The following is a 21101-nucleotide window of genomic DNA, read 5'->3' as shown; positions in this document are numbered from 1 at the left end:
GGGGAACGGTGGGGGAAGGGCGAGCCGCCTGGGGAGGGGGCCGGGCTGCAAGCCTGGCGATCCAGATTCCAGCCCGCTGTCGCCAGCTGTGGGACCGAAGGGAAACTGTTTCACCTCTCTGACCCTAGTGTCTGTATCTGTAAAATGCCGGTGATAACACCTGCCTCACCGAGATGCTGGGGGAATTCAGGAAAATCATGCAAAAGTGCCCGGTACAGAGCCTGGCACACAGAGAGCTCTTGGTCAAGTGAGTTGGAGCTGCGTGAGCCCAAAAGGGGATAGAGGCAGCGTGGAGGAAGGCGGCAGCTGGCCCGGTCGCTGGGAATGAAAGGCCTCAGTGTCTGGGGCTTCCTCCCCGTCCCGCCCGTTCTGCCCGCAGTTTGTTCAGGGTGGAGGTGCGCACCTGGCCAAGTCCACGTCTACACAGCCTACCCAGAGAGGCCTAAGTTGGGCGGCATTCCTAACTCCGAGCCAGGAGTGACCGGGCTGGCCCTGGCATGGGCAGAGACTGAGCGAGGGTTGGGTGGGGCCCGCTCCAGGACCAACCACGGTGTGGTTGCCCTTGAGCTGGCCTCAGCCTGCCTGGCAAAGACCTCATCCTTGAGACCATGTGATTTATTTCCTGCTTCCTCCTAGCTGACCCTTGAGGGAAAGGGGGTGGGGGCCGCCTAGAGCAGGAAGTATTAGTCACTGAGCCTAGGTGCCAATTTACACCTAGCGAAGGTGGAGGCATTGGACAGGCCTGGGTCTGAGCAGAGAGAACTCCTTCCTGGGACCCTGGAGTCCCAATCCTGCTGCCATTTTCCTTCTGCCCAGGACTCTCCACTCCTCAGTCACCTTGGAGAAAGAAGTGTGGATCCTCAGATTCCATCTTTCCAACTCCAAGACAAGTGGAACTAGAAAATAAGGTGCCTGTGTCAGTCTCCCCAGCTCTGCTGTGGTGGGCCCTTAAGATCACCTCACTGAACCCTCACACTGCCTCATGATGTTTATACAGTTATTAGCTCCGTTTTACAGAGGCAGAAACTGAGACCAAGAGGCTAATTTCCTAAGGCCAGAAGGTGATAGTATCCAGACTTGCCCCAGGGCTGACTTCTGAGCCAGCCTGGTACCTAGGGCACACTGCTGCCTCCTTCCAAAGTGAGCGTAGGGGACAGGATTCCAGTGGGAAGGAAGCTCTGAGCGGGCAGCCCAAGCCACCTCTGAGACTCTGTATCCTGGGCCAGGTGCCATGGCAGAGAAGGTGCTGGTAACAGGTGGCGCTGGCTACATTGGCAGCCACACGGTGCTGGAGCTGCTGGAGGCTGGCTACTTGCCCGTGGTCATCGACAACTTCCATAACGCCTTCCGTGGTGAGCGGGGCAGTGGGGCTGGGACTACTTGAGGGGATGGCAGAAGCAAAACTCTGGATTCCACCTCCACCACTGGGTGGGGAACGTGTGTCTGGCTAGTCCCTGGGAACACAGCACCCCATGTCGTGATGATGTGGCCTACATGTACCCTACCAGGAGGGGGCTCCCTGCCTGAGAGCCTGCGGCGGGTCCAGGAGCTGGCAGGCCGCTCTGTGGAGTTTGAGGAGATGGACATTTTGGACCAGGGAGCACTACAGCGTCTCTTCAAAAAGGTGGGTGCAGGCCGGGCGCGGTGGCTCAAGCCTGTAATCCCAGCACTTCGGGAGGCCGAGATGGGCGGATCACGAGGTCAGGAGATCGAGACCATCCTGGCTAACACGGTGAAACCCCGTCTCTACTAAAAAAATACAAAAAAATAGCTGGGCGAGGTGGTGGGCGCCTGTAGTCCCAGCTACTTGGGAGGCTGAGGCAGGACAATGGCGTAAACCCGGGAGGCGGAGCTTGCAGTGAGCTGAGACCCGGCCACTGCACTCCAGCCTGGGCAACAGTGCGAGACTCCGTCTCAAAAAAAAAAAAAAAAAAAAAGGTGGGTGCAGGCTGAGCACAGTGGCTCATGCCTGTAATTCCAGCACTTTGGAAGGCCGAGGTGAGGAGATCACTTGAGCCCAGTTGTTCAAGATCAGCTTGCTCAACACGGTGAAACCCCATCTCTACAGAAAAATACAAAAATTAGCTGGGTGTGGTAGCCCATACCTGTGGTCCCAGCTACTCGGGAGGCTGGCGTGGGAGGATGGCTTCAGCCCGGGAGGTGGAGGTTGCAGTGAGCTGAGATGGCACCACTGCACTTCAGCCTGGGCAACAGAGCAAGACTGTCAAAAAAAGAAAAAAAAGGTAGGTGCAGGCAGGCAGGCCGGGGGCATTGCCAAGGACTAAGGCCAGTAGAGCAATCTCTGGCCATGTCGCCCCTGCAGCACAGCTTTATGGCGGTCATCCACTTTGCGGGGCTCAAGGCTGTGGGCGAGTCGGTGCAGAAGCCTCTGGATTATTACAGAGTTAACCTGACTGGGACCATCCAGCTTCTGGAGGTGAGAGGGCAGGGCAGAGACATTAGGAGGGTGTCCAGCTGGGCCCCAGTCTGGCAGGCAGTGCCAAACACAGAGCCCAAGCTCTATCATCCTGGACTCAGGTCTTTATGTCCCACTCTCAGTTTCCCCACCTCAGCCCCATTCTCCTGTGGAGGAGTAACAGGGTGGGAGTAATGTGTGAGGCGGAGGCCACTGACGCCACCTCTCTATGGCCAGATCATGAAGGCCCATGGGGTGAAGAACCTGGTGTTCAGCAGCTCAGCCACTGTGTACGGGAACCCCCAGTACCTGCCCCTGGACGAGGCCCACCCCACGGGTGGCTGTACCAACCCTTACGGCAAGTCCAAGTTCTTCATCGAGGAAATGATCCGGGACCTGTGCCAGGCAGACAAGGTGAGGGCCCCCTTGATAGCGCCCTGACTCCACTGATTGATGGCCCACCCTGAGCCTGAGGGTGGGATTCTGAACACCCCCGCTAAGGAGGAAGCTAAGGCTCAGGCAGTCGCAGTGGAGGGCCCCATCCCCTGCTTGTTTCTAAAGATAAAGAATAGGCAACTGGCCAGGCGCGGTGGCTCATGCCTGTAATCTCAGCATTTTGGGAGGCCCAGGTGGGCAGATCACCTGAGGTCAGGAGTTTGAGACCAGCCTGGACAACATGGTAAAACCCCATCTCTACTAAAAATACAAACATTAGCCCGGCATGGTGGTGTGTGCCTGTGGTCCCAGCTCTTCCGGAGGCTGAGGCATAAGAATTGCTTGAACCTGGAAGGCGGAGGTTGCAGTGAGCCACATCAGGCCACTACACTCCAGTCTGGGCCATAGTGAGACTCCATCTCAAAAAAACAGAATAGGCATGGGGAGGGCTCTGGGTTGTTGGGACACACTGCCTGTGCCTCTGGCCTCACCGCCTGACCCACATCCCACAGACCTGGAACGCAGTGCTGCTGCGCTATTTCAACCCCACAGGTGCCCATGCCTCTGGCTGCATCGGCGAGGATCCTCAGGGCATACCCAACAACCTCATGCCTTACATCTCCCAGGTAAGGCAGAAGGGAAGGGACAGGAGTGACCCTGGGGTTCTAGTTGGTGCCTGGGATCTGAGGGGAACTGACCTGATCTCTACCTCCAGGTGGCGATCGGGCGACGGGAGGCCCTGAATGTCTTTGGCAATGACTATGACACAGAGGATGGCACAGGTGAGCCTAGGACCAGGGGGACCTAGGAGTGGGAGCCAGGAGGGAGAGTCAGGGGGAACAGACTCCCCATCCAACACACTCCCTTCTCTGCAGGCGTCCGGGATTACATCCATGTCGTGGATCTGGCCAAGGGCCACATTGCAGCCTTGAGGAAGCTGAAAGAGCAGTGTGGCTGCCGGGTAGGAAGAGAAGGGAGAAATGAGGGAGGGGAGGGACCAGATCCAGGCAGAGAGGCCCAGAGGGGTGGTCAGTCCAGCTCCTTCCATAAACCCTGTTCTCTGCGGGGCAGATCTACAACCTGGGCACGGGCACAGGCTATTCAGTGCTGCAGATGGTCCAAGCTATGGAGAAGGCCTCTGGGAAGAAGGTAGGCCCCCTGCCCCACCCACCTCACCCCACCCAGCTCTCAGCAGCACAGCAGCTTTGGCCCTTCCCACTCACCTCTCCTGTGGGCACCTGGCACTGCTCAGTCTCAGCCTGCCTAGCACCCAGCACCAGGTGCCTGCGGACGAGCCGCTGCTCTGCACTTCCGCTTCTTAAAGACCTGGCCGGCAGCTGGGCCAGGGCCGGCTCAGCTAAGCTCCAACTACCTCCTGTCTTCCAGATCCCGTACAAGGTGGTGGCACGGCGGGAAGGTGATGTGGCAGCCTGTTACGCCAACCCCAGCCTGGCCCACAAGGAGCTGGGGTGGACAGCAGCCTTAGGACTGGACAGGATGTGTGAGTGGTGGCCGGACCCCTGCAGTTAGGGGCCAGGGAGGGGCTGATCAGATCTGGGCATGACCACCCAGGGCAGGCTGTGGAGTAGGGGGAGGCTCTGCATTCCACCGTGGGTCCTGAGCACACACCTCGCCGTGTTGCAGGTGAGGATCTGTGGCGCTGGCAGAAGCAGAATCCTTCAGGCTTTGGCGCGCAGGCCTGAGGACCCTCCCCTACCAAGGACCAGGAAAAGCAGCAGCTGCCTGCTCTCTAGCCTCTGGCAGGAACCCAGGGCCCTGGAGCTGCTGGGGCCAAGCCACGGCCTCCCCTACCTCAAACCCCAGCTGGGCCCACTCATCCCACCAGGCATGAGGCCAAGGGCTCCACTGACCAGGAGGCCGAGGTCTCTAACGCTTTATCTTCCACAGGGTCCAAGAGTTCATCAGGACCCCCAAGAGCGAGTGAGGGGGCAAGGCTCTGGAACAAAACCTCCTCCTCCCAGGCACTCATTTATACTGCTCTGAAAGAGCTTTCCAAAGTATTTAAAAATAAAAACAAGTTTTCTTACACTGGGGCAGGTTCTCACAGATGGTCACTATCCACCCCTGGAATACAATCAGCCAGGCCTGAGCACTGAGGAAGCAATTTCTTTAATTTTATCGGAATCCAGGACACAAGAAAAACACCCAAAAACCACATGGAGACAGAAGACGAGACACAACTCCTCCCCCACGGCCTCCCTGCTCTAGAGTGGGGACAAAGTGGGGGTGAGACAGCTGAGGGGAGACCTGAACCTCAGTCCAGCCCTACAGGCTCCAGGCCTGCAGGGAAGGAGGGTAACCGGGAGGCAGGGCCCAGCCCCCCAGTGTGGGGAAACAGCTGAGGGAAGGCCCCCCTCAAAAGGCTCCATCTCCTCACCAGCACTCCTGCCCAGGGACAGGGAGCCCACAGCAGCAAGGGGACCCCGGGGCCATGGCCACATTCATGACTGAGAAGCAGCTGAGTGGAGGCAGGAGACACACGATTATCTGGGCAGAATCAGTTGGGGCAGGGGCCTGGGAGGGCCCCATGGGCCAAACCCTGAGGTCACAGGAGGGGGCCCAAAGCGGGGCTAGTGAGTGAGGTCCTGAGTGAGTGGGTCAGCGGCTGGGCCCCTTTCTCCAGCTGCCTGTAGCCCCTCCAATACTGCTGCCAGGGGGGCCCGCCTCCAGGGAAATGGGATAAGAAAGCAGCCTGCCCCTGCTGCAGACAGAGCCAGGTGGCTGAGGCCAGGAAGAAAGGCCAGGCCTTGCCACCTGCCCCAGAAGCCTGTGGGAGAAGGACAGGTCAGGAACGGTGGGGACAGGGGCTCGACCGGCTCAGATCCAAGATGGTGCCAGGCTTGCTTGCTGAGTCCCCCATGAGCTGGGGCACCGCACTGGGGCCAGCGACTAGTTAGACAGGAGGCAGCAGCTTCTCAAGAAATTCCTTAACAGCTGCCATCTCCTGAGGGGATTAAGAGGGGATCACGAGAGGTTCCTGGCTGGAGGCAGAGAAGTGGGAGTGGGAAATGGTCCCCCACTGACCTGAGGACAGGAGCTGTGCATGACACCCGGGTATGTCTTGAACTGGACCCTGGCAGGTGTGACAACAGACCGGAGCTTCTCAGCCGTCAGGGCCCCAAACCGTACAGGCACCATGGGGTCCAGCTCCCCATGGCACTGGAGGATGGCCAGGTCCTTGGCACTGCCATTAGCTGCCTGGGGGCCGGATAGGACTCAGGGCAAAGCTAGTGCTGCAGCAGTCCCCAAGCCACAAGGATGCAGACCCAAAGGGTGGGGGGGTCAGTGGGGACATTCACCTGGGGGAAGGCCCGGTGCAGAGGCAGCCAACAGCTCAACGCCACGATGCCAGCCAGAGGGTGGGGGCAAGTGAGGGCCGTGTAGAGGGAGAGGGCCCCGCCCTGGAGGGAGAAGGGAGGAATCATGACGGCACAACTCACTCACCTGCCACCCCTACCCCCCACACCCCCATCCCTCTCCCCTCACCTGTGAAAAGCCTCCCAGGACGATTCGATTGGCAGGAATCCCGTTCTTCATTTCATGCTCAATCAAGGCCTTGACTGGGGGGAGGGGGCATGATTAGGTGGGGGGAAGCTGCCAAGGGGCCCAAGAACGGAGCCAGGCTGAGGAACCGCCCAGAGCTTTTCTGGGGGGCGGGGGCAGGAGGAAGCAGAGGAGGGGCTGGGGTCTTACTGTTCTCTGCTGCCTTCTTGATGCCAGCCTCGTCCTCTGGGGCATCTGGACTCAGTCCCATCAGGTCAAACCTGGGGAGTAGAGGCACAGGCAGCTATAGAAAACCCCAGCCGGCCAGCCTCCTGTAGCTCCCTCAGCCCAAGTGTCCTCGTCCCCCTGCCTAGCCCTGCTCCCAGACTCACCAGGAAGGCATCACCATCTTCATGTTGAGGGTCACAGGGATCCTAGGCCTGGGGAGACAGCCAGAGGGCCCAGCATGCTCAGGAGGAATGACGAGGCCACAGCCCACAGCCCAGAGTGGGGCCGCGCCGCCCCTGGGGGCCCTCCCAGCAGGCAGGGCCTGTGTTTAAGGTGTTGCCAGGCAACCTGCCACGTGGGGCTGGAGGCTGTGGTTGGAGCAAAGCACCAGCAATGGAGAAGCAGAGCCCAGCGCTTGGTGTGACGGGGTCCCAGCTAGTCAGTGAGTACTTGGGGAAGGGGCAAAGGGAGGTGTGGGTTCTAGGAGAGCTCAGGTCTAGGAGGCCCTCGAGCTGGGGGTTGGTGCTGGACCCCACTCCTGGGGGCTCCACAGGAGCTAAGGCTGAAAATGCCACTTCTGACTGCCCTGAGCCCAAGCCCCAGGATGCAGCTGACAGGAGAGAACAGGCCTGGGATGCCAGGACCACCCCCAGATGATCCCCAGCCTCAGCCCCTCCCTTGCTGGGGTGACACTCACGCATGGGGACAGATGTACTTGACGTGAGGGAGTCGGATGGTGGAGAGGGCGTCAGCCCAGCTGTGCCTGTAGGAGGGACGGGAGAAAAGGCTCCGATGTGGTAGAAAGAGAAGGGGACGTACAGGCCTCTCCAGTCCACTGCTGGGCCCAGGCCCCCTCCTTAAGAGGCACCCCTCCTCAGTCACTTACCCTGTGTCTCCAAGTCCATGTAAAAAAATAACCTGGAAAAGGGTGGAAATGGGGAGACAGGAAGGTTCCCTCTAGGTTCTCCAACTTCTGCCCACCCCTCCCCCACCCCCAAGGATCTGGAGGAACCCAGGTAGCAAACAGGTTACTACCCTGAGCCTCCTGGCCTCAGGATACTCCCTGCTCATCACTGCCACCTCCATTTTTCCCACACCCCCTCCAGCTGGTCCTCCAACCGCTCCCACAGTGTCTGGCCGTGCGTGAAAGGGGACCCTTACCGCGGCCGTTTCCCGCTCAGCTCCAGACACGGTGGCAGCATCGGTGAGCAGGGGCACAGACATGGTGTTACCACACATACACCACACGGCTCCACGGCGGGGGCCTGCACACATTAGGGGTGGCGGTCAAGAGCAAAACCAGGCACAGGACACACGCCTGGCCCAAGAGGCCACCAGGCCATCAGCCCCACACAGCACCCAGGTTCTGTCTTGGGCACAAATAGGCAAGAAGTCCCAGGGCACAGGGGAAGGAAGTCTGCCTCAGTTCCAGGGTTGAAAGGCAAAGGCAGCCACCCTAGTGGCCCAGAACATGTGTCTCTGGTTCTGGCCCAACCACAGGATCTGAGCTTGCTGGAGACAGGCAGAGGCAGGGCACAGGGACTGTAGGGCAGGGGGCAGAGGGGAGGCAGCGGCACGCCTGCTTCATTCCCCCTCTAACTCCTCAGGGGTCAGTGCCTTCCCCCTCCTCTCCAATCATCCCTGGGTCCCTGCCTCCCCAGCTCCCGGCCCTATGGGAAATACAGAGAAAAATGCCAGGGAAAGGAGCTTCCATCCCCTACTCAGTGCCGCCTCCAACCCCCATCTCAACCTCACCTGACCCAGCCCGCATCCAGCCTTCACAGCAGTTTCTGGCCCATCCATTCTCAGACCCCCAGGGGGCTGCCCATGTCCCCAGATAGCGTTAAGAACTCCACCCAACCCCAAACTGGTGCTCCACGCCCCCCTAAACGGAGCTACCTGCTGCTGCTGCCACTGACTGCAAACGAGCCCCGGCTTGACCACGCTCTGGGACTCCCAAACACACAAAAGAATGTCAGGCTGGCTGGCCCCTCCCCATCCTCCAAACTCGCCGGCGTCCTCCAAACTCGCCGGAAGCTTCCACTACCTGCCTCCAAGTGCCTGCCCACCCCTCCCAACTGGCCTCACCTTCCATCTCTGGCCCCTGAGGGCAGCTCCCCACAATGGGATCATTCACCTGTGACCCGGGGCTCCTCTTCCCACTGGGGAACGCACCTCCCGCCCTGAGCTGCGATTCCCTTCCTTCTCCACCATGGGGACTTGCACCTCCCGCCCAGGCTCCCTCCTTGGGGCCCGATCTGTCTCCTTCTACACCTTGAGAACTTCCACCCTGACCCAGGATCTCCTGCTCTCCACAATGGGAACTTCTGTTCTGACCAAGGGTCACCCTCCCCAGTAACATTTTCTACCCCGACCCGGGACTCGCACCTGCCCACAATGGGGCTTTGTACCTTTGACTCTGGGGAAGCCCCCGCCCCACAATGGGCTCTTCTACTTTCGACCCCGAAGTCTGTCCCATTATACCCAGACACCCCCTTGCCTAGCCCCACTCCACTCCCGAAGTCCCCAAGACTGGACAGCGCCTTCGCACCTCACTCCCCACCCCCATCCTCCCCATATCGCGGTCCCCCTCCCCGCTCTCCGGGACCCTCCCAAGGCCGACCTCCCCCATATGCCCTTCCTCCGCAGCCGCCGGCTGGCTACCTCCACTCCCTGGGGCTTCCGAGGCCGCTTGGGCAATTCTCCTCTTTCTCCCGCAGACACACACTCTTCCCCCTCGGCCGCCCCCGCCGGAACTTCCGTTCGAGTCCCGGGAACCCAGCCATCGCGCTGCCGGAAGTAGCCTGGCCGGCAGTACGGAACCCGGAAGCGGGGACCCGGCTTCGCTGGATAGAGGCTGCCATGTTGGAGGCAGTGGGGCCACTCCCTGTCATTCAGTCGTGCAGTGGCTGGGTTCTCTCCCGCTCCCACCTTGTAGAATCGAGACAGGGCACCCAAGACTCCCACTTGCTACCACCACCCATGCGCCTCCTGGAGGAGGGCTGCCCGGAAGGAGAGGCATCCCTCACACTATTGTTGGCATAAACTTTACCACCTTGCCATCCGTATGGGACACACTTCTTAAGGTCTCGGGTGTCTGCCACTGGCTTTCATGCCCTATTCCAGGATCATGAATGGAATGACACACTCCGAACCGAAGAGAGCTTACAGATCTAGTTCTCCAGCCTTAAAGACGGGGAAACTGAGGTTCAAGGAAGCAAGTAAACAGCGACCTCGGGATTCCATTGAAATTCTGCCTCTCTGGATCTGCTTCCTGAGATATAAAATAACCACCTTGCCTCCTTCACGGCTTTGTTGGTAGGTTTAAATGAAGTTGTGTGAACATGCTTTATACAGTAAAATCACAGCATGATGCGTTAATCACGCAAAAAAGGACCTAGGAAAAATACAAAAGCCGTATCAGAAGAGCTGGACAGGCACTGGCAGTGTTAGCGCTGCCCTTCACAAGCAATGTCATGCAGACAGTGCACAAAACGCTGCCTTCAAGCTGAAGTGGAAATAGGTATCAGGGACCACATAAAAGTCAGAAGGGAAGCAAACTGAGTTGAAGCAGCATGTCCCTGAGAATGTGTGGGGATCTGCAAATAGGAAATGAGGCACACTTGCCCCTCAGTCACTTAGGACTCACTCTGCCAGCTTAACCTATACTAGTGTTTTCCTTGAACAGAAAGAAAACAGTACAAAGTTGAAAGCTCAACGAAGCACTTCCCCCAGGCCCAGAGGCAATTTGGTCCTAAGTACTCAACAGGTCAGGGAGCCTACAATACCAGGATTCAGGGCAGAAAACTTTGGGCCTAGGGGACCACCGCAAGCCAAGGACTCGGGACTGAATGTCAAAAGAAAAAGGAGGGTAATGTCCCCACTTATGGAAGAATGAACAGTTCCTCCTGCAACCTCAATCACCTGAGACACCATGACACTTACAACAAATTCTTCAGTGAAGCTTCAAATTCAGAGGTTCAGTCCCAGGAGCTGTGATTAATGCTTTAATTAGTGGAATTAGTGAAGGGCTCATCTGCTCTAAGATTTCTAACTTTATTTTTCCCCCTACTCCAAATTTAAACATAGCCCTTCTTTTAACTCCAAAAAATGATCCAACTGAAATAAAGAGGCTGTGGCTGAGTGAATAGGACCCTTCGTGCTTTTCAAGAACAGCATTTGTATTCTGATTTATTTCAGGCTGCATTTTAGAAATTTTGAGGGCCAACAAGGTTTGGTGGTGGCAGAGTTTTCCTAGGACAAGCTGGAGAAACAGTGGCTATATCCTCCAAACAGCAGCATGGGCCAATCCCTCAGACGAATTCTCCCAAAAGGATCAGATTCAACACTAATTCCCTTTATCACCTGTTCCTGTTTTCTGCAAAGGAGAGAATACTGACCATATCAAATCCCCTTTTTAGATACTTACATTCTCTTGAATTGCTGAACTGAGTTTTAAGTCCAAAGTCTTTGGTCCACTGGCAGACCACATGAGCTGCTCAATTACTTTCTTCACCCTCATTTCTTCTGATAAGCTCCAGAATCGGTTCTCCCTCATTTTTGTAAATGTCATTCTACAAATTACTTCCCTTGTGCAAAATGAAATATAGGGTTTTTGTTGTTGTTGTTGTTTTGAGACAAGGTCTCACTCTGTCACCTCAGGCTGGGGTGCAGTGGCACAATCATGGCTTACTGTAGCCTTGACCTCCTGGGCTCTAGTGATCCTCCCACCTCAGCCTCCCAAGTGGCTGGGACTACAGGTGCATACCACCATGCCCAGCTAATTTTTGTGAAATACAGGTTTTCAACCCCACCTTCTTCTTTACTATATATGGGTGTAGGAGTGTTTTTGGTCTACTGTACAAAATTAAGCTTGACCTTTCCTGGAAAAACTGATCCAGTCTTGATTTAATTGTGGCACTTCCTATAATCTACCTAGTCCAAAACAACAACAAAAAATTTCAAAGTTCAGTACAGTTCCCCATGACATGAAAGTTGCATCACTGCTATCAAGAACTCAAAAGAAAATACAAACATTAAGTCTGGCAAGGATTTATTAGGAAGCTTATTAGTCACAGTGAATAAAAGCCATGAAAAGAAGAACTCAGATCTCCAAATTCTGGCATTGGACTTACAACACTAGTTAGAAGCTAATAAACATTAAGGAAGTTCCAAGGGAAATCTTAACTAAGTCTCAATCTTACCGACCAGATTACCCACACACACAGAAATGATCCCCATGCTCTCCCCAGACTGCTTAGCTAGGCAGTGGAAAAGACCTTCTCCCCAAGCTTAAGCTATCACGCATCAGCAGGAGACTCCTGACCTTCTAGCTATAACCACAGGACACATGTGCGTGACAGACAACTCCAAGCTGGGCAACTTGACAAGAATGCTGAACAATGAGAGGGGAAAGGAGCAAGCAGGAACAAGTGTTTTAATTGGAGACCCTCCTGATGGCTACTATTAACACAATCCTGAGGCGTCAGAAAGTTTCCTATAACCCACAAAGTTTCCTTTAAAAAAAACAAAACAAAACAAAAAACAAGTCACACAACAATCCTGCCACAAAGCAACATGACACTTGGAATCACATGGCCACATTGACTGGAAAAGCAAACGTTATCCATGACTGCCAGATGCTACCCAGCCCAAGACCCAATTTCCGCAGCGCCCTAGAGAACAACGATGGTCCCCTGGCACCTACACAACCCTCCCAGTGGTGTCGTATCTTCCGTAGGCCAGGTTTCTGCAGCAAGCCCCAAAGACAAAGCTTGGCAGAGGCTGTGGCAGCCAACTCTCTGTGGAGCCTCATCCCTTTGTCCTTCCCAACAGGTAGTCGTACATCTTCACTGACACAGCACCTCTATGGGAGCCTTGGCCAGCCCTTAGGAAATAAAGTGTGTCTGTGGGGTAACCTGATGGACCCTATGGTCTGCTGGGTTGGCAGATGCTTCGTAATTGCAGATGGTCACCTCGTGTCGGCGAAGCTGCAAGAAAATTGAGGCTGGGTCAGCCAGCCATTAGAAGAACTGTCCTTTCCCACACCACACACATTGCAGTAGTCCTTATTCAGGTTCATTTCTAGGGGTCATCATTTAATATCGCCTGATTTTAATACTTAGAAGTCAGCATCTAATATCTCCCAATTTTGATACTTTTTAACTTCAGAAAGCTGCAAAGATCAATGATTCACCCTGTAACTCTGAAGATTCAGTCTCTCTACTATAATGGGGGTACCATGCGAACAGGAACCTGTCTATCGTATTATCTTATCCCTGGTGCATGAATAGAAAAGATTATCAAAAATACTCAATGAAAGCATTTGAAAGGAGAAAACTGTGAATATAAATGACAATTTCAGGCTGGGCACGGAGGCTCACGCCTGTAATCCCAACACTTTGGGAGGCTGAGACAGACAGATCACCTGAGGTCAGGAGTTCGAGACCAGCCTGGCCAACATGGCGAAACCCCGTCTCTACTAAAAATACAAAAAAATTAGCCAGGCGTGGCAGCAGGCACCTGTAATCCCAGCTACTCGGGGTGGGGGGCTGAGGCAGGAGAATCACTTGAACCCAGGAGGCAGAGATCACAATGAGCCAAGATATATTAAAAAAAAAGATACATATATATATATATATTTTATATATTTAAGGGGGTTGAAAATAACAGTTTCAACCCCCTTAAAAATACCTGTAGTTTGTCAAATGAGACGAAAAGTTCATACTGATAAAACCAAGAGAAATAACAAACTGGGAGTAATTGTGACACTTGCTTTTTTCCCTTCCGCTCCCATCACCACAGTGTGCAGATATGTAGACATGAGGGCACAACCTTTCCAACTCCATCTTACCTCAGTCCACTCTCCTCTCAGGCCAATATAAAAGACCTTTGTCGTATCTGCTCCGAAGTTTTTTGAAATATGAATTGAGAGATGATAGACATTTGAAAAACGAGAAATTCTAGGGGACGACAGGAATAGGGAAAGAAGGTATGAATTATAGTTTAATGAGTATCTCACCACCATGTAAAACAATAATTCAGCTCCAGCTTGTAAAAGCCAGGCAAAGTCAGAGCTCCTGAGTCCTTCCTTCTCCTTTGGACAGGCAATTAATTCAATGACCATTTACTGAGCACCTGCCAGATCCTGTCCAAGACAGTAGGGATAAACACTGCTCCTGCCCTCAAGGAACAGGAATGAGAAATGCTGCATAACCCAGCAGGGATTCTAAAGCACATTTAGTGTTAACCTAAACTAATGGGAGATACATCTTTCCTAAAACCACCCTAGGAGTTCATTCAGATCTGCCAATTGCTTACAAGTTAACAAGTCTGTGGCTTGCACTGAAATCTCTGCCAAAAATTGACCAAGCCAAAGATCCAGTCTCCCTCACTGTTTTAACTCATTTCCAATGCTAAGAGAGCAGGAGACTGGCCACAAACAAATGGCAAGCCCTATAAGAAGCCACAGAGAATGGAAGACAGGCCCAGTGCTTACTTTGTAGCATACTCTAATTCTCCTGTAAGATCGCGATTCAGACTAAAGGTCTGATCTGGCTCCCTTTCTGTATCATCAAAGGACATCTGTGGAATATTCTTGTACCTGAGAAAGGAAAGGAAAGAAAAGTCAAGAAATGTGCATTATCACGTTTCAGGTTTTCAAAACTTTCTACTGACTGCTTAAATGGTTTTGGTTCTATCAATAGAAGACTGAATTTGGGAGTCAAATTTTAGAAATAACATTTTATACAAGTATCTCCAAATATTTTTTCTTCTTTTTTTTTTTTTTAGACACAGTCTCACTGTGTCACCTAGGCTGGAGTGCAATGGTGCAATCTCAGCTCACTGCAACCTCCACCTCCCAGGTTCAAGTGATTCTCATGCCTCAGCCTCCTGAGTAGCTGGGACTACAGGTGTACGTCACGACGCCCAGCTAATTTTGGTACTTTTAGTAAAGACACGGTTTCGCCATGTTGGCAATGCTGGTCTCTAACTCCCAACCTCAGGTGATCTGCCCACATCGGTCTCCCAAAGTGCTGGAATTACAGGCATGAGCCACTGCGCCCAGCCTACAAATATCTTTAATCCAACAAAAAAAGAGCTGAGATCTGCAACATAACCCCATGGCATCTTTGAGTGGGTTAATATCACATGAGAAGCAATACACAAAGAGACGGCTCAAACTAGGTCACATGCAGCAAATGCATGGAGAAAATAAACAACTCAGCACATTCAGACCAAACTGAGGATGTTATTAAATAAAACAGCTTACTCATGGGAAAAATACATACTTTGGCAGAAACATATTACACACAGTTAAGACATAAAAGATCAGGTAACCCAATGCTCAATCATTTTGTGTCCAAAAATTACGCCATACACTCAGTCGCCTTACAGTTCTTAAAAAATTTATAACATGGGGATTTCCATTTTGAAAGAGCACAAAAGACTGCAATCTCACATCTAAACCGCTAGAGAGGGTGCAGTGAGCCGAGATCACACCACTGCACTACCGCCAGGATGACAGTGAGACTCCGTCTCAAAATACATGAAAAGTAAACTGCTAGAGAAGAAAATGTTTTTCAAAGAGTAATCTAAAAAGTAGCTGTCTCTATAACCCACAAATTCCCAAAGACTAAGCCACATGTCCCCACCAATTCCAGGGTGTTTTATTAACACACCCACACAGAAGAGGCCTCGATATTAGCTGGAGCAAAATCATGTAATTTAAGAAGGCAAATGGTTACTTCAAAGTGTTTCTAAGAATGATGCACCACAGAAGAATAATAATAGTGAACATTTATAAGCGGCATAATGAGGAGCAGTATGGCGCTGTAGTTAAAATCTAGAGTTAGACTTTCTGGATTCAAGCCTGGCTCTGTCACTTACCAGCTGAGTAAATTTGGGTACCTGATTTAACCTCTGTTTCCTCATCTGTAAAATGGGAATAATAATAGTACATATTCCACACAGTTGGTATGGAGATGAAATTCTATCAATTCTAAGTAATGCATATATTAAACACACTTTACTATGGAAAAGGTCAAACTTACATAAAAGCAGAGAGAGCATAATGAATCTCCACATACTTTTCACTCATCTTCAATGATCAACATTTTGTAGATTTTGCCTATATCAGCCCGATTTTGTTTAAGTTCAATATTTTAAAGCAATCCCAGACACACCATTTCACCTATAAATATTCCAGTATGGGTCAGGCGGGGTGGCTCACGCCTGTAATCCCAGCACCTTGGGAGGCGGAGGCAGCTGGATCACTTGAGGTCAGGAGTTCGAGAGCTGCCTGGTCAACACAGCGAAACCCTGTCGATACTAAAACTAAAAAAAAAAATTAGCCAGGCATGGTGGCGTGTGCCTGTAATCCCAGCTATTCAGGAGGCTGAGGCAAGAGAATCGCTTGACTCCAAGAGGCTGAGGTTGCAGTGAGCCAAGATTGGGCCACTGCACTCCAACCTAGGCAACAGAGCAGAACTCTGTCTTAAAAAAATAATAATAAATATATATAATATATACCGTTAAAAAGGGCTTTCAGGCCAGGCACGGTGGTTCCCTTGAGGCCAGGAGTTCTCGAGACCAACCTGGCCAACATGGCGAAACCCCATCTCTGTAAAAAATACAAAAATTAGCCGGGTTTGGTGGCAGGCGTCTGTAATCCCAGCTCCTTGGGAGGCTGAGGCAGAAGAATCACTTGAACCTGGGAGGCGGGGGTTGCAGTGAGCCAAGATTGCACCACTGTACTCTAGCCTGGGCAGAAGTGAGACTTCATCTTAAAAAAAAAAAAAAAAAGGAGGGGAGGGGGAAGGACGGGGGCTTTAAAAAAATACATATATGTGGCTGGGCGCCATGGCTCATGCCTGTAATTCCCAGCACTTTGGGAGGCTGAGATGGGAAGATCACGAGGTCAGGAGATGAAGACCATCCTGGTTAACATTGTGAAACCCCGTCTCTACTAAAAAATACAAAAAATTAGCCAGGCGTGGTGGCCGGCGCCTGTAGTCCCAGCTACTCGGGAGGCTGAGGTGGGAGAATGGCGTGAACCCAGGAGGCAGAGCTTGCAGTGAGCCGAGATGACACCACTGCACTCCAATCTGGGTGACAGAGACTCCATCTCCAAACAAACAAACAAAATATACGTAATACCATTTTACAATAATTGACAACATCAACAGATAACAAAATTAACAGCAATTCTTTTTAATTTTTTTTAGGCTGGGTGCAGTGGCTCACTCCTATAATCTCAGCACACTGGGAGGCTGAGGTGGGCAGACTGCTTGATCCCAGGAGTTCAAGACCAGCCTGGGCAACATGGCAAAACCCCATTTCTGCAAAAAAATACATAAATTAGCTGGGCATGTTGGCACATGTCTGTATTCCCAGCTGCCTGGGAGGCTGCGGTGAGAGGATTGCTTGAGCTGAGGAGGTAGAGGCTGCAGTGAGCTATGATTGCACCACTGCACTCCAGCCTAGGTGACAAAGTGAGGCCCTATCTCAAAATATATAAATAAATAATATATTTTTAAGCCTTGTTCTGTTGCCCAGGCTGGGGTACAATATAAGATCTTATGATCTTAATTCACCATAACCTTTAATTCCTAGGCTCAAGTGATCCTTTGGCCTCGGCCTCCCCAAAGTGCTAGGACTGAGGCATGAGCCACTGTGCCCAGCCCAATGGTAAGTTTTTTTTTTTTCCTTTTGAGACAGAGTCTTGCCCTGTTGCACATGCTGGAGTGCAGTAGCGTGATCTCAGCTCACTGCAACCTCTGCCTCCTGGGTTCAAGTGATTCTCTTGCCTCAGTCTCACGAGTAGCTGGAATTACAGGCGCCTGCCACCATGTCCGGCTAATTTTTGTGTTTTTAGCAGAGACAGGGTTTCACCATGTTGGCCAGGCTGGTTTTGAACTCCTGACCTCAGGTGATCTGCCTGTCGTGGCTTCCCAAAGTGCTGGGATTATAGGCGTGAGCCACTGCGCCTGGCTGAATGGTAATTCTTTAGTAACACGTAACACCTCATCTGTGTTCAAACTTCCCTGATTTAATACTCTCAATCTAACTTTTCTGGATGTGTCCATGGCATGTCATAGTTAAATAGCATTTTTTTCTGTATTAACTGTATATAATATAATGGTACATTTTACAATCAATGACATCTTACATTTGATAAAGTATAATACATGTAGTGTGCTTAGAACTGAGCGCTATGTATTTGTACCTGTTCACCCAAAATCGGGCACTTACTGTGTTCCAGACCTAATCTAAGCTCTTTACATGTTTTACCTCATTTAAGCCTCTCCACAATCTTATAGTTATGTATGCACTGTTACCATTCCCATGTTAGATATGAGAAAATCCAGAAAATCCATAGAAGATAAGGTCTCAAAGTCATGAAGGTAGCAAGTGGTACAGCCATTATTTGAACCCAGTTTACTCCAGACCCCACACTCTAAATCACAATGCAGTATGGATGCCTAATATTCTCAGGTCAGTCCATCATCTTCCAAGTAAATGAGTCTCCAAAAGCATCAAAGGTATTATTTCCTTAAAATGATTAAACACATGTATTTGCTTCCAAATTCATATTTCTAATACTCAACTACAATATATCTTAAATCTCTCTAAAGTCCTTTAAATTAATCAATTTTTCAGATGAATTTTTTTTTTTGAGATAGAGTCTCACTCTGTTGTCCAGGCTGGAGTGCAGTGGTGCAATCTTGGCTCACTGCAACCTGTACCTCCCCGGTTCAAGTGATTTTCATGCTTTAGCCTCTCTAGTAGCTAGGATTACAGGCCTGTGCCACCACGCCCAGCTAATTTTTGTATTTTTAGTAGAGACAGGGTTTCGCCATGTTGACCAGGCTGATCTTGAACTCCTGGCCTCAAGTGATCCGCCTGCCTCAGCCTCCCAAAGTGCTGGGACTTGAATTTTTTTTTTTTTTTTTTGAGATGGAGTCTTGCTATCACCTAGACTGGAGTGCAGTGGGGCGATCTTGGCTCACTGCAACCTCTGCCACCTGGGTTCAAGCGATTCTCCTGCCTCAGCCTCCTGAGTAGCTGGGATTACAGGTGTGTGCCACCACGCCCAGCTAATTTTTGTATTTTTAGTAGAGATGGGGTTTCAGCAACTTGGCCAGGCTGGTCTTGAACTTCTGACCTTGTGATCCACCCGTCTCAGCCTCCCAAAGTGCTGGGATTACAGGCGTGAGTCACCATGCCCAGCCTCTAGGATTTTAAGTTTTTATTTATTTGTTTTTATTACTACTTTTGCGATGGGGTCTCATTCTGTCATCCAGGCTGGAGTGCAATGGAGAGATCTCAGTTCGCTGCAACCTCTGCCTCCCAGGTTCAAGCAATTCTCCTGCCTCACCCTCCCTAGTAGCTGGGATTACAGGTGTGCACCACCAGGCCTGGCTAATTTTTTTATTTTTAGTAGAGACGGGGTTTCACCAGGTTGGCCAGGCTGGTCTTGAACCTCAGGTGATCTGCCCACCTGAGCCTCCCAAAGTGCTGGGATTACAGGTGTGAGTCACCGTGCCCGACCTATATGTCATCTTTTATTGGTTTTGTGGGAAAAGTTATTGCACCCGGCCTGAACTTTTTAAATGTAAAGTTCTTCTTGTATGTTTCCCCAGCACTCAAAAAGCAGTTTTCCCTTTCTTTTAGGAAGGCTGTTCTGGAATAAGGTAAGTTGTCAAAAGGGGTACTAACTCTGTTGGCAAAAGATTCAGCGTTGCAAGAAGTATACACAACTTTGCTAACTAAATGCCACACAAACTCAAGTGGAGTAATTCCACGTCAACAAAACACATAAGATCATTACTATATGAAACAGCAAGGAAAAATGTTGAAGCTAACCCCAAGAATAGAATCCATAAAGATCACATGAGATCTGCAGCTAGTTATTAAGAAAACTGCAAAGTCATCAACAAATGACATTTACACAACGCTCTCTGAATGAATCGTATCATAGTATGCACTTTGAAATATGAGACAAGCTGTTGGGCCTAAAGATTCTTAATCTAAGAAAGTCATTAATTCAGGAAGAAATATGTGTAGTCCAATGCAGAATGAGAACAGGGCCAAGATATTTTAAAAGGGGAAATACTAAACGCGGTAAGAAGAAAAATGATACTATTCTGGAATAAAATGTTACCACTCTGGAATAAAATGTTACCAGAGGAGCTCCTTGAGGGCCTAAGCTTTTGCCACTTACAGTCTCATCTCAGAGGGGTGTGAGTCATCGTCCTCTCCCATTATAATGATGCCTTTGAGCTTGACATTGCCCGTAAATCTGCCAGAATGCAAAAGAGAAGGTTGTCAACCTGGGTTTGAATACCTGTTTAGTTGTGTGACCCTGGGCAAGACCCTTCCCCTGTATGGGCTTCAGTTTACTCATCTGTCAACTTGTACTAGATAATTTCTAAGATCCTGTCCACCTCTAGCATTCTACAATTCTAAGAAATTTACCTCAATTTCTCAGTTATTGTTCAACAACTACATCTGTTTCCAGTCTGCACCAAGAAAGCTATGATGCCTTCCTCCTCAAACCCACTAAATTAATTTATCCCATTTCAAGAAGCAAATGTGTGCTCTTGACACCAGTGAATGAATCCATCTGAGGAGGCAACTGGGTACAGCTTATTTAGCCGGAGGTAGGCACCAAGGAGATACTTACGGAATATTAAACAGAAGCTCTTCATCTGCATCACTTTCAACAAACTGGAGGGGATGGGGAGGGGGGAGGAGAAAGCAACAAATATTTGCTGAGAGCCTACAATTTCAGGCATCTCCCACCCTGTTCTACAACTGGGGTGCAATGGGAATAGTCACTCTCCCTTGTTTTTCCAAGACTTACTAACTTGAAGCTAATCAGTCTTATCCAGTGTCCTAACAGCCACAGGTCATCCAAGTGGGAGGTGCTTAATAAAAAGCCCATGAATGAATTTCCAGGGTCGAAGAGCCTTCTGAAGTGTGCACTGAAAGGCAGGTGCTTACGTGCATTTTTCTGAGGAGAAGGTCCATTGTTTTCAAATAGATAGCAAGGGGGTCTGCGACCCCACAATATAAAGAACCTTTGTTTATATGGGAAACACCTTTCATCTCCCTAGGCTCTTCTTCACCAGGTAATATGATGAGGCAGCCATTAGCACCAATGGTCCAACGGCCCTCACGGCCATCCTCTCTAACCCACACAGCCCTGGAAGAGCGTTAGGCTGCGTAGCTTGACAAAACCGTCCCCGTTCCCTCTCGGCCTCAGTTTCCCTATATGCAAAATGGGGAGACTCAACGCTGCTCGCCTCCCAAAGAGCTGGCAGGAGACAGGCACGGAAAAGCGCTTGGCAACCAGGCTGTCGTTATTTTTAACATCAGGAATGAGTAGACCGACGGCCCGAGGCCAAACGCGCACCCCGCCCCGCCCGCCCCAAGCCCTTCCATTGAGCTGGCCGGCCGGAGCCTCATTTTGTTTTCTGCTTTTCTCTCTCCTATGTGCATCCCCCCAGGAGCT

The 21101-nt window shown here is 51.2% G+C and overlaps 3 protein-coding genes across 9 annotated transcripts; 1 reads left to right on the top strand and 2 right to left on the bottom strand.

The window, feature by feature from the left end:
- Window positions 1–818: 818 nt before the first annotated feature.
- On the top strand, window positions 819–4905 carry GALE (UDP-galactose-4-epimerase). The gene is made up of 10 exons (XM_011977840.1): window positions 819–1352; window positions 1509–1624; window positions 2324–2437; window positions 2654–2830; window positions 3364–3477; window positions 3567–3633; window positions 3727–3812; window positions 3923–4000; window positions 4238–4352; window positions 4496–4905. Exons 1-10 carry the CDS (start codon window positions 1232–1234, stop codon window positions 4552–4554), a joined length of 1047 nt encoding a protein of 348 aa, XP_011833230.1. The 5' UTR covers window positions 819–1231; the 3' UTR covers window positions 4555–4905.
- A 60-nt stretch (window positions 4906–4965) lies between these two features.
- On the bottom strand, window positions 4966–9359 carry LYPLA2 (lysophospholipase II). 6 transcript variants are annotated; one of them, XM_011977832.1, is made up of 10 exons: window positions 9248–9359; window positions 7745–7848; window positions 7470–7501; window positions 7281–7346; window positions 6748–6795; window positions 6566–6636; window positions 6359–6432; window positions 6172–6273; window positions 5893–6070; window positions 4966–5816 (listed from the first exon to the last, which is right to left on the bottom strand). In XM_011977832.1, exons 2-10 carry the CDS (start codon window positions 7820–7822, stop codon window positions 5800–5802), a joined length of 666 nt encoding a protein of 221 aa, XP_011833222.1. In that variant the 5' UTR covers window positions 7823–7848; window positions 9248–9359; the 3' UTR covers window positions 4966–5799. The 6 variants fall into 6 exon arrangements, with proteins under 6 accessions (XP_011833222.1, XP_011833223.1, XP_011833221.1 ...); XM_011977833.1 differs by having other exon boundaries at window positions 4966–5813; XM_011977831.1 differs by having other exon boundaries at window positions 5897–6070.
- A 2260-nt stretch (window positions 9360–11619) lies between these two features.
- Window positions 11620–20963, bottom strand: PITHD1 (PITH (C-terminal proteasome-interacting domain of thioredoxin-like) domain containing 1). 2 transcript variants are annotated; one of them, XM_011977828.1, is made up of 6 exons: window positions 20689–20963; window positions 20271–20314; window positions 19809–19886; window positions 14082–14186; window positions 13437–13545; window positions 11620–12573 (listed from the first exon to the last, which is right to left on the bottom strand). In XM_011977828.1, the coding sequence occupies exons 3-6, from the start codon at window positions 19847–19849 to the stop codon at window positions 12472–12474; spliced, it is 357 nt and encodes a 118-aa protein (XP_011833218.1). In that variant the 5' UTR covers window positions 19850–19886; window positions 20271–20314; window positions 20689–20963; the 3' UTR covers window positions 11620–12471. The 2 variants fall into 2 exon arrangements, with proteins under 2 accessions (XP_011833218.1, XP_011833217.1); XM_011977827.1 differs by lacking the exon at window positions 20689–20963 and having other exon boundaries at window positions 20271–20320.
- Between the last annotated feature and the right edge of the window lie 138 nt (window positions 20964–21101).

The sequence above is a fragment of the Mandrillus leucophaeus genome, unplaced genomic scaffold (genome assembly GCF_000951045.1).
Source record: "Mandrillus leucophaeus isolate KB7577 unplaced genomic scaffold, Mleu.le_1.0 Scaffold185, whole genome shotgun sequence".
Classification (NCBI taxonomy): domain Eukaryota; kingdom Metazoa; phylum Chordata; class Mammalia; order Primates; family Cercopithecidae; genus Mandrillus; species Mandrillus leucophaeus.
Note: the sequence above shows the minus strand (reverse complement) of the source record. Positions and strands in the feature narration are given on the sequence as shown.